Source organism: Rattus norvegicus, chromosome 4 (genome assembly GCF_036323735.1).
Source record: "Rattus norvegicus strain BN/NHsdMcwi chromosome 4, GRCr8, whole genome shotgun sequence".
NCBI lineage: Eukaryota > Metazoa > Chordata > Mammalia > Rodentia > Muridae > Rattus > Rattus norvegicus.
Window position 1 is genome coordinate 121,914,247 of NC_086022.1, and position 12,307 is coordinate 121,926,553.

The 12,307-nt window shown below is 46.5% G+C and overlaps 1 protein-coding gene, 1 long non-coding RNA gene and 1 pseudogene across 3 annotated transcripts in view; 1 reads left to right on the top strand and 2 right to left on the bottom strand.

Annotated features, from left to right (window-relative positions):
* LOC120102331 (uncharacterized) lies at positions 1-9,457 on the bottom strand. Its single transcript, XR_005503703.2, has 4 exons — positions 9,324-9,457; positions 1,695-1,901; positions 1,479-1,576; positions 1-458 (listed from the first exon to the last, which is right to left on the bottom strand). It is a non-coding gene; the product is annotated as an uncharacterized LOC120102331 (long non-coding RNA).
* Positions 5,331-5,681, bottom strand: LOC103692179 (60S ribosomal protein L34 pseudogene; annotated as a pseudogene).
* The window catches only part of Copg1 (COPI coat complex subunit gamma 1), a 26,176-nt gene continuing 23,266 nt past the window's right edge, over positions 9,398-12,307 (top strand). The window contains exons 1-5 of one of the 2 annotated variants that reach the window (XM_008763066.4): positions 9,398-9,858; positions 10,873-10,925; positions 11,263-11,343; positions 11,551-11,622; positions 11,775-11,854. In XM_008763066.4, the coding sequence (XP_008761288.2) occupies positions 9,822-9,858; positions 10,873-10,925; positions 11,263-11,343; positions 11,551-11,622; positions 11,775-11,854 (323 nt within the window). In that variant the 5' untranslated portion in view covers positions 9,398-9,821. The remainder of the gene's footprint in view (positions 9,859-10,872; positions 10,926-11,262; positions 11,344-11,550; positions 11,623-11,774; positions 11,855-12,307) is intronic. The other variant, NM_001031822.4, reaches the window with a different exon arrangement.

The window sequence follows — 12,307 nt, forward strand, 5'->3', positions numbered from 1 at the left end:
TTTACACAGCTATGCTCAAGGCGACTTTTACTTATTATGTCGTGAATAATGTCTAACTTCATTTGCTGTGTTCCAAGGAGAGAGTAGTTGTTGGTTTCAAATGCTGCTGAAAGGTAGAGCAAGAGAACTGACAAGAGTCCCACAGAATCTCCAGAGCCCATGACCTGTGGCAGAAGTGTCCCAGTGGAGAAGAGAGACAGGCACTGACAGAAGAGGAAGAGGCAGGGGCAGGGGATGAGGACCCCTTCTGAGGAGGGGACGCTACGTCATCTTCAAGGACTGTCTTAGGTTTGTTTGTTTTGTTCTTTTCCAAAACAGGGTTTTTCTGTGTAGCCCTGTCCGTCCTGGAACTCTGTAGAGCACACTGGCCTTGAACTCAGAGTTCTGCTTTCCTCTGCCTCCCAAGTGCTGGGATTAAAGGTGTGTGCCACCACTGTCAGGCTTGTCTTAGATTCTTCCTGTGAAAAGAGATACAAAGAATTAGGAGGTTCCTTTAAGCCGGTGTTGCAGACTAGCACAGACAAGATAGCAAGACCCCAACTCTTTGTTTGGTTTCAATTTTTTGAGACACAGTTTCTTTGTGTAACAGTCCTGGTTGTTCTGTAATTCACACTGTAGACCAGGGTGCACTTGAACTCATAGAGATCTGCCCGAGTCTGTCTCCGGAGTGCTGGGATTAAAGGCATGTGCCACAGCCCCTGGCACTCCCTACTCCTAAGAGAACAGAGACGAATATTGAAACCGCTCGTTCCTGTTTTGAATCCTGTAATGTTTCTGTACTGTCCACCTCAGAGAGAAGTGGGCACACAGAAGGATGAACAAACCAGGAAGAGTTATTCACATGGAGGTGACTGCTCACCAGGGAAGTGGAAGCTTTGAACTCTGTAGATGGTCTGAGGTAGGTGTTCCAGCTCTAAACTCACTGTGTGGACCCCCAAAGTTGAGAGTCTGTGAACATCAGGTTGCCAATGAAAGTGAAGGCAGTGGATGAGGCAGGGATCGGCTTCCTCACTATAAGCAGCAGGTGTCAGGCTGAGGTAGGGGTAACTTGCTCCTCCTCAGAATCTGTGGAAACTGACCACTCTGACTGGGGAGAGGCTGCACACCAGTTTATACAGACTTTCCTAGGTGAGCCCTGATTGGCTGCCTGCATTCAAGTACAGATGTGAAGAATAAGGACCAGTTGATAAAGAAAATGGCAAAACTAGGTGGGGGGGGTGTCCCCCTGTATAAATGAGCAAAGCCACATCAAGGACACTAATGCCTTGGACTCATGGCAATGGCAAGGTATGTTGACGAATGGTTGGCTTTTAAATAAAACCAGTATATGAAGAATGTACCAGCTCAGCATCCTCATCCCCATGACGACAGCCCGAGAATGCTCCTACAGAGATGAATCAACCCACCTCCTCGTTTCTATGTATATGAGAAACTTGCTGAGTTTCTGGGCTGGTGTCTCCCACCTGATCCAAGCTTACTTGGGTCTGTCATTGAGTCCAAAGGCCCTGCAGGTTGTGGCAGGGAACGTTCCCAGTCAGGGCTGCTCTTCTGTCCTCTCATCTCCCCTCCTTTGATGCTGGAAGAAAGTCAGGAACAAACCTTAAAGTTTCTCACCTTCGTTTCCAGCCAATCCATGTTCCCTGCTGCCACTCTGGTTTTGGGAGACCTCTCCCACCCCTCCCAAACATACATACCTGTTAGGGTTTCCTGGCTGTGAAGAGACACCATGACCAAGGCAACTTTTATAAGGGCAAATATTTAACTGGGGCTGGCTTACAGGTTCAGAGGTTCAGTCCATTATCATCGTGGAAGGAAGCATGGCAGCATCCAGGCAAACATGGTGCAAGAGGAGTTGAGAGTTCTACATTTTGATCCAAAGGTAGCCAGGAGGAAACTGTCTTCTGCAAGCAACCAGGAGAAGGGTATTCTCCACACTGGGCAGGACTTGAGCATAGGAACTCAAAGCGTACCCCAACACTGATGCACTTTCTCCAATAATGCCACACCTATTCCAACAAGGCCATATCTCCTAATAGTGTCACTTCCCATAGGTCTATTTAAACCAACACAATACCAGATATTGAGTTCCTCCATTCTTTGCAAAACAGGGCCTCACTGAGGCCAAGCTGGCCTCAGCCTCCTGAGCCTTGAAATCACAGGAATGTACCAGAAGGCCTAGTTTCATTATTTTATTTTCCTTTTCTTGATGATTTTTTTTAAAGATTTATTTATTTAATGTAAGTACACTGTAGCTGTCTTCAGACACACCAGAAGAGGGCATCAGATCTCATTACAGATGGTTGTGAGCCACCATGTGGTTGCTGGGAATTGAACTCAGGACCTCTGGAAGAGCAGTCCGTGCTCTTAACCACTGAGCCATCTCTCCAGCCCTTGATGATTATTTTTATGAGGGGTAAATAGTACTTATTTTTTCCCAATATATTCCCTCTTCCCTACGCCTTCTCTCCCTCTCTTCTAGTGCCCAGTTTGGCTCATATACAAACATACTTAGATTTTTGTCTCCTAGGCAGTTAGTGTCTCTCCGACCAACCCCATCAATTTATTTGGCTGTCTTTAGAACCAAGAATATCATGTAGGAGGCCTCTGATGGTGCTGGTGGTTGTAGTGATGTGCATGCGTGTGTGTATGTTTTGCCTGACTACATTTATGTGCACTATTTCTGTGCCCAGTGTCCTTGGAGGTCAGAGCATCCGCTGGAGCTGGAGTTACTGACAGCCGTGAGCTGCCATGTGGGTGTTGAGAATGGAGGTCCTTTGGAGAGCAGTAAATGCTCTTAACTGCTAAGCCGCTGCTTCAGCCTCTACCATCAGCACCCCTGAATATTCTTTTACTCAGAAAATAAAATTGCCTCAGAGACTGACCTTTTACAGTATGTCCCAGCCCAAGGCCCAGCACAAACATCAGTGCCTCCTCCCGGGGAGTTCATGGAACTGAGTCCTTTAAAATGAAAACGTGCTCTAGTTCTGTTCACATATTTCTGTGTAGAGCCCAGAGTATTGTGTGGGGTTTTTTTTTTGTTTTCCTTCTCTCTCTTTCTCTCTCTCTCTCTCTCTCTCTCTCTCTCTCTCTCTCTCTCTCTCTCTCTCTTTCTCTCTCTCTCTCTCTCTCTCTCTCTCCTCTTTTTTTTTTTCTTTTTAAGGTTGGGGACTATGGACTATGAAGGAAAAGACAGACTTGTTCCTGGGGTCTTTTAAGTATAAAACCCATAGGCTCAGGCACACCCCAGTGTTGAAAGTCCTCATGCATGGTGACCTTGTTGGGAGCCTGGCAGACATGGTTACTGCACAGTCTTTAGCTTTCTTGCACGTCCTTCTCGTTGCTGTGGGTGGAGATGTTCCAACCCTTTCTACTTCAATGTCACCAGCTCCTGGTGAATCACTAGGAGCCCTTCCTACACCACCCCTCCTGCAGGGTGGAGGGAGGAATCTTGCAGATGCTGCTTCTCCTCTGGTGGGTGCCATAGCAACAGGAAAGCAGCTCCCAGGAGCCTGCTCTGCTAACCAGAATATAGAGGATGATGGGGGTGAACTCAACTGCTGAAGATCTGCAAGCCCACAAAACAACCAATTCAGACCTTTTTTGATTTTACCACATGAAAGGAAATGCACCATTATAAAGACATTAATTTGATTTCTATGCATTTTCCCTCCATGAAACTTTAAGTGGCCAATGTGAGGGGATTTTTCTGCTCCTTTTCCTTTCTCCCCTCCCTCTCCTCCCTCTCGCCCCACTCCCTCCAGTCTTCCCCTCTCTCCTTCCTTCCTCCCTCTCCTTTTCTTCTTCCCTTCCCTTCTTTTTCCCTTTTCTTCTTCCAGAGCTCCATCCCCAGCCAGAAAGCAGGTCTTACTCATTTGCTTTCTTGCAGGGTTGTGATCAAACCCAGGGTTTTGCACATGCTAGGCAAACTCCCTACTGAGCTATCCCTCCAACCCGAAGGGATGTCTTGTTGCAAAAATAAATGGATATATAAACCCGGAGTTGTTCAGACCAGTGCTAGGATCTGGGTCTGTTATTTAACTACTATTTTTGGAACACTTACTTTTGTGCCAGGTACTAGATACAGCAAACACTCTGAGGGTGGAGAGATGATGGCTCGTGATCTTGGATGTCAACTTACCTCAAGTGCCAGATCTCTGGGCAAACATGATTGTGGGTGTTTCTGTCACAGTGGTTTGGGATGAGGTTGTTATTAACTCAGGATTCTGAGGAAAATGGGTTGGGCTTTCCCCAGTGTAAGTTGGCTTCATCTCATTAGTTCAGGGAAGTACCCTGGTTGCCCAACACACAGATGATTGATTTTTCACTCAGACTCCACTGCGATACTGTGTGTGTGTGTGTGTGTGTGTGTGTGTGTGTGTGTGTGTGTGTGTGTGTGTGCGCACGCGCGCGTGCATGGTTTTTGTTTTGTTTGAGAGTTTCATGTGTCCTATACTGGTTTTAAACTCACTACATGGCCAATGACGTCCTTGACCTCCCAGCCCTGCCGTTGCCTCCTGAGTACTGAGTTACAGTACGTGTCTTCATACACAGTTTATGTAATAATGGGGACCATTGCATGCTGAACAAGCATTGTCTTATGAGGCCGCTGCTCCTGAAGCAAGGGTGGCCCTGCGCCTCCTCATTACATTGAGTAGAATTCAGGCTCTTTCTGGGTCATTTCGGTGGACTGTTAGGGCCTAGTTTCCTATCTCATGTTCTGACTTCTGAAAAACAAAACTGAAAGAATTGGTGACACCAGAGGGAGACCTGAAATCCTACAAGACACTGTACATTTTCTTTTTAAGTTGGTGTTTATGGTGATAAAATAGTAAAACAATATCATCACTTTTTCAGATTTTATTTTTTATTTTGTGTCTGTCTATGTACATGTATGCGCATAAGTGTGTGTGTGGGTGCAATGGAGGGCAGAAGAGAGCGTTATATCCCCTGGAGCTAGAGTTACCACTGGTTGTAAGCCAAATGGTGCTGGTCTTCTGGAAGAGCAGCAAGTGCTTGCTCTTGACCACTGAGCCATCTCTACAGCCCCTCGTTTTTGGATTTTTTGACAATTTCATCCATGTATGCAATACTCCCCTCCCACTTCTCCCTGACTGCTCTTTCCAAAGTCCTGAGTTCAATTCCCAGCAACCACATGGTGGCTCACAACCATCTGTAATGGGATCTGATGCCCTCTTCTGGTGTGTCTGAAGACAGCGACAGTGTACTCAGATACATTAAATAAATGAATAAATAAATAAATGAATAACTAAATACATCTCTTTTTTTCGTAGACCAAGTCTTGATTTTTATTACTTAAAAAAGTTGCACATTTATTTTGCTTTCTGACTCTGTGCTTGTGCCTTCAACACTTACACAATGATTTCCTGCTCCTCAATAAGGAAAGCCCGCTTGATCCTGTCACACACACACACACTTGGCACACACGGAGCCACCATAGGCCTGTGCTTCTTTGCCTTAGACAATCTCGTAAGGACTTTGGGTCTCACAGCACGAACCCCTTGCAGTCTGCCTGGGCATACACCACATGAGGATTTAGATGCTTTCCCACCCTTCTTGGTGTAAAGGTGAACAATCCTGTTGCCAGGGGTTCGAGACAGCCTAGCTTTGTTAGAGGCTGTATTGTAGGAAAGCCTACGACGGTATGTCAATCACTGGACCATCCTGAGTGCCTCTAAGCACCGCCCAGAAGAGCATAAATAAATCTTTTTAAAAAATTAGTATTGGGGTTGGGGATTTAGCTCAGTGGTAGAGCGCTTGCCTAGGAAGCGCAAGGCCCTGGGTTTGGTCCCCAGCTCCGAAAAAAAGAACCAAAAAAAAAAAAAAATTAGTATTATGGCCTACTTAGCCACAAAAGATGTTAAAAAAATAATCAAAATGAATCAAAGTACTAGATGTAAGAGTCAAAAGTATGACTCTCTCTGGAGAGAAAGGGGTGAGAATGATCTTGGCTTAAGCCATGATTCTCAGAGATGACACCACGCACTCTGCAAGGAAAGAAGATAGAGAGCTCACAAGTTTCCTAACTTAAAACTTCTTTTTTGAGCTGGAGAGTTGGCTCAGCGGTTAAGAGCACTGACTGCTGCTCTTCCAGAGGTCCTGAGTTCAATTTCCAACAATTCATATACAATCAATCAATCAATAAATAAATAAATCTTTTTTAAAAAACCTTCTTTTTCAAGTTTAAACTTTATTAGAACTTTTAAAAAAAGATTTATTTCATGTATGTGAGTACCACTGTAGCTGTCAGTCACACCAGAAGAGGGCATCGGATTCCATTACAGATGGTTGTGAGTCACCATGTGGTTGCTGGGTTGAGAGAGAGATTCATTTCCTAAGTTCTGTGACTCTAGAGAACCCTGACTAATGTACTACTGTACAACCAAATGGCTGTTTTCACGGTTATGGACTCAGCAGGCAACTTTCCAGTTTCATCTGTATAGTTCTACCATATTAGCACTGGGAAACCTCACTAGGTGGTACAGCCATGCCCAGGACTGCTTTACACAGTTCCAGGAGAGCCACGCCGACTGCTGCGATCGCTGTCCTTCTATCTCTAACTTTTGGGTTTGGGTTTCTGCCTGTTGCATTCCTGGGGACTGTCGGCGTTGCGATTCATTTTATGTCTTTTCCCTAGAAAAATATGTCTAACTCTTTTAAGGAAAATCCTAAAATTAACTTTATTCGGAAGTCTTCATTATGCCCTGGAGACGATTAACCACAGATAAGTACATAGCTAGATGAGGCCATTACTCCAGGAGTCTGCTTGGGATAGCTGCCCCTGAGCAAACTCAAACAGTGTACTTCATGTAGGGCAAACAGAGACAATTGATGAGCTCTGGCCAGAACAGGTTACAGATTCCAGGTCTCTTTTTTATTATAGGCTTAGAGCTCTCTGAAAATGTAGTTTAAACAGAGCGGGTCAAACAGGGTATAATCCTTGGAGGAATAAACTCAGTAAACAATTTAGATTGTGTAAAATAAACTGTTCCTACTCTGTAGCATACATGACAAAACATATAATAAAAGAAGTTAGGTATTAGTCTTTGCAGCTTATAAGACCGGTTCAGATATTTCCTATTTGTCTGGAGTGCTTTAGAACTGCGGGCACTGCCAGCCTGAAGTGGGCTGCCATGTAGTAAGTGTGTTTATTTTGGAGGAGACACTCTTTAGATTCCTTACAGTGGTGTTATAGGGCTGATAATAAGAATAGACCTGTTCTGTTTATCTGATCTTGTAACCCTGGACATATAATGGTAAGTCAGACACATTCTGTACTACTTGGCTAATCATTAGTCTGTCTTTGTTCTGTGAAACTTGTATAACTAAAGAAGCACCTGGTTGTTAAGCAGTCAGAGCAGCAGAAGCCGCCTGATCCCTAATAAGTCAGAGTCACAGAAGCGGCCTGATTGCTAGCAAGTCAGAGCTGCTAAATTTCCCTCACTATGTGGCCTGGCCTGGCTCACCCTCTCCCCTAGCCTAATCCTTATCTCCTCTGTGAACCAACCAGTTAGCAAGGACTCTAGGCCTGGGACACAACACCCCACCCCTCTGAGCCCCACCCAGCCCCCTCACCAGGGCAGCTAGGCATTTGTGGGCTCAGATCCCCCCTCACCCACCCACCCCACCCTACCCAGCCCCACCTCCACCCCTCACACCCCCAGCCTCCCTCCACTAGCAACTAGGCATTTGCAGGTTCAGATCCCCCCTCCCCCTCCCCCACCTCCCCCACCTGCCACCAGCAACAGGGCATTTGTAGGCTCAGATCCCCATGTATGTGTATCACCCCCACTCTTTACAATGGTTTTATTTCAGGCATGGTGGCACACACCTCTAATCCAAGCACTCAGGAGGCAGCAGCAGAGGATCTTTATGAATTTGAGGCTAGAATGGTCTACAAAGTGAGCCCCAGGACAGGCAGGACTACAAAAAGAAGCCCTAAGTTTTTATTATTAAAAAGAATTCTTTTTTTTTTTAAACACAGGTTTTCTATGTGCAATCCTGGCTGGTGTGGAACTTGCTCTACAGACCAAGTTAGCTTCAAACTGAGAGACCTACCTGCCTCTGCCTGCCAAGTGCTGGGAGTAAAGTCATATGCCACCATGCCTGACTAAATAACCTTTTTCTTTACACACACACACACACACACACACACACACACACACACACACACACGCACACTCACACTAGGCACATGTATGGAGATCACTTGTGGAATCAGCTGTAAAGCAGGTTGTCTCCTACCTTTATGTGAGTTTGTTAGAAGTTAGGGGTTGCAGAGAGAGGAAAGAGGGGTGGGGGAGAAAGAAGGGGGAAGGTGGAGACCACCCCTCCTATTGTAGTATCCTCCCAGGCAAACATGACTTTTGATTAATAGGGTGTGCTTCCAAGAAGAAGCACGCAGACATGGGAACCACATTTTTATTCTAACTCAGGTGGTGACATTGTCTTTTAGTTTTAAAAGAATCCCAGTGGGGTTGGGGATTTAGCTCAGTGGTAGAGCACTTGCCTAGCAAGCGCAAGGCGCAAGGCGCAAGGCCCTGGGTTCGGTCCCCAGCTCCGAAAAAAAGAAAAAAGAAAAAAGGGAAAAAAAAAAAAAACCCAGCAAAGGAATTTAAAGGGGAAAAGGTCAGTCACATTAATCTGAGAGTAGCATGGCCTTTTTACAAAGTTAACAAAATTTTTACTGGGTGTGGGTATTTAAAATTTTGTATTAAAAGTCTTACAAGGCGGAGGAAGATAAACAATATTTGGATTCCTTGTCAAAACACAAGTTTTACAGTATTTAGTAGAAAAGACTCATTTCATAATTTTCACAATTGAACCAGGTCCTCAGGTTTGGCAGCAAGCACCTTTATTTACCAGCTGAGCCACCTCATTGGCTCTATTTTTTGAGGTGGAAGTCATGTAGCTTTGGTTGGTGCCGGAAGATGGCCTTGAACTCATCCTTTCTCTGCCTCATGAGTGCGGAAATTACAATGTCCAGTTATATCTCAATTTTTTTTTTTCCGGAGCTGGGGACCGAACCCAGGGCCTTGCGCTTGCTAGGCAAGCGCTCTACCACTGAGCTAAATCCCCAACCCCGTATATCTCAATTTTTAAAGCACAAGTGTACATAACTCTAATATTCATTGGCTTACAAAACTAGACTTTGATGGAATCGGTTCCTTGGCTAGCAACGGGTGCCCTTTTCCCCCTTCGCGCCCCGTCTCCCGCCTACGACGACCCCCCTGGCACAATCCTTGGGGACAGTGAACTTGTCCGAGAGCAGCTTCCCAATAAATTTGCCTTTAAAATATTCTAACCTGGCTTGTTGGCTCATTTCACCGGCGGCGTAAAAATAACCTATCAGTGAGACTTCCGGAAAATGACAATAAAGAGTAACAGAGAACGTTTATGGGGTCAGCGTGCTGCAACTCTCCCAATCAGAACGCCCTTTAAATTCAGCCGGCAGCAACTGCAAAGACATCAGCCACCGGAACACACGGGGGCGCAGAGGCGGAGCACCCGCAACAGCAGGTCTAAGGCCCCGCCCCATTGCTCAGCCACGCCCATTTTCCTGAGTCTCATTCCTAGCCTTCCGCTCTCCTCCACTCAGCTAGATTTTGACTGTCTCCGGGCAGGCAATGAAGGTGTAACGTGGAAGCAGTTGTGCGCAGGCGCAGACGATAGAGTGCGCAGGCGCAGTCCAAAGAGCAGTGCTCAGGGCGACGTGGCGGGCGGGAGTACGGAAGCCGCTGGGAGAAATTGATCTCACCGCTACCCTGAGCATCTTTCTATTGCGTGGAGCTACCGCTGGCACCATGTTGAAGAAATTCGACAAGAAGGACGAGGAGTCTGGTGAGGGACCCTTGAAAGTGTTGGGAAGGCCAGATCCACGCGGGGATTCACGCGACCTTTCTAGGCTTCCTTCTTCCGGGCCTCTGTCAGAACAAGATTCGAGGCCAGAGAGGGGCAGGGGCTTGTGCGCAGGTCCATAGCAATTCTTGGAGAAGACGTGCTGTTTGCACTCTCCAGTTCTGGTCAGAATTGATGCGTGACCTTGTGCGGGTCACGCACCTCTCTGGACCTCAGTTTCCCCATCTTGTCAGAGGAGGTTCCAAGGATGGGTGCTCCCTTGTATTCCACCCGACCTCTTGGTATTTGCCAAAGCTGCGTTGGTTCTTTGCCTATCTGGGTGCAACCAGTCCAGCAGTTAATAACCCTGACTGTTTCTTTCACTCATTCAATAAACTACATCAGGAACCTCACTGATCCTGATATTGCAGTACCTAAGGCAAGTGCGACACTAGATGCCTGCAATAGGAATGTTAGGATGGTCACATAATGGAGGAGCCAGACAGTAACCAGATAATCACATGCATAATTACTTAATGTAATATCTGCTGTCATCTCAGTCACAGGTCAGTTAGTGTTGGTTGTCCCTGGCACATAGACTCACTTAAGTTCTGGTTGTACGAGTCAATGCTAAATGTTATACCTTGAGAGTCACAGAAAGAATGCTAGGTGACTGTGAGAGGACCTTGACTGCCTCTGGAAGATGATATAGACTTCCTTCCCGTCCCCGTGTTTGGCAGAATCTTGAAATTTAGGGTCCCAGTTTGGGGCTGTAACAGTTGGTAGAGTGCTTGCCTAGCATGCATGAAGCCTTGTGTTTGATCCACAGCACTGCGTAAACCAGGAAGTAGAGGTAGGAAGATCGTCCTCTGCTAAAATTTGAGTTCAAGGCTAGCATGGAATACGTGAGACGCTGTCTCAAAAAAAAAAAAAAAAAAAAAAAAAAAGAAAAGAAAAAGAAGGAAAGAAATCTATCCAAGATCACAACCTGTAATCAGTCTTCTCTGTTCACTGTAGGTGGAGGTTCCAACCCCCTCCAGCACCTGGAGAAGAGTGCAGTACTCCAAGAGGCAAGTTCCATCATACCTGTGTCTGGTCAGGGATGCCTGCCAGCCCTGCTGTCAGACACTAACATACATAGAGTGCTGGTTTACAGAGCCTGGGCCCAGGAAGGTGGGACCTACTAATTATATTGCTAAGTGTGACTAGTACGAGGGCAGCACAAGCAGAGACTTGGGGTATTACCTAGTCATAACGTAGATCAGTTAAGAGAAATAGGCTCTCCCCACTTGAGAATACATTTGTGTGGACTGACACACCCCGTGGTTCTCTAGGCCCTTCATGAACTGAGGGGCAGCTGTGGAATGGAAGTGTACTAGGCTAGAGGTAATGGTTGCTTCTTCACAGGCTCGGGTCTTTAACGAAACTCCTATCAACCCCCGGAAATGTGCCCACATCCTCACCAAGATCCTTTACCTCATAAACCAGGTAACAAGATGGGGCTTGGCAGGGAGTACAAGGGGGACTGTGTAAGTGGGGATGTACCCTTAAGCTTTCGATTGACAGCTCTGTGATTGGAACCAACAGTCTAGCCCTGGGTCCTCTTAAGTTTCCAGCTCTCATTTGTTGCTTGTGCTCCAAAGGTCTAGCCTGCTGACCTCCTGTCCAAACCTGCGTCTTTTCTGATTACCACAGGGGGAGCACCTGGGGACCACAGAAGCAACTGAGGCTTTCTTTGCCATGACCAAGCTCTTTCAGTCCAATGATGTAAGTACGTCAATCTGCATGTCTGCAGATGTGACGCCTGTGACAGGGTAGCTGGCAGGAGGACAACTGCCTTCCACACAGTCAGGCTCCTCTTGAGTCAGGTCCTCTCCCACTGAGCAGGACTGATAGGGTCTTCTCCATGTCTTTTCCAGCCCACACTCCGCCGAATGTGCTACTTGACCATCAAGGAGATGTCCTGCATCGCTGAGGATGTCATCATTGTGACGAGCAGGCATGTCTTGGGCAGGGGTGGCTCCTCTGGTGGGACCCATTGACAGAGACAACTCGTACAGCCAAGGGACTCCTGACATCTGGCCTGTGCCCTGTCCTCCTAGGCCCACCCCCTGCCAGCCTCTAGAGTGGTCTGCTTCTTTCTCACTTCTCTGGCCTTGCTTCTCTTCCTCCTCCTTAGACGGCACAACCAGTGTGGAGCTTTCAGAGAGTCTTTAGTCAGTGCTAAGGAAAAGAAAAACAGATGCAAGAAATCCTTCAGAACTGGGAGTCAAAACTGGACATGGTGCTATACACTTGTACTTACAGCGTTTGGTAAAAACAGGAGGATAGCTGCCAGTTTGAACCTGCTTGGGCTACATAAGAAGATGTCACCAAGAAATAAAATAAAACAACACCCCCCCCCCCACACACACACACCTAGTTCTTTTATTTCTTATTGACATTGCTAGCC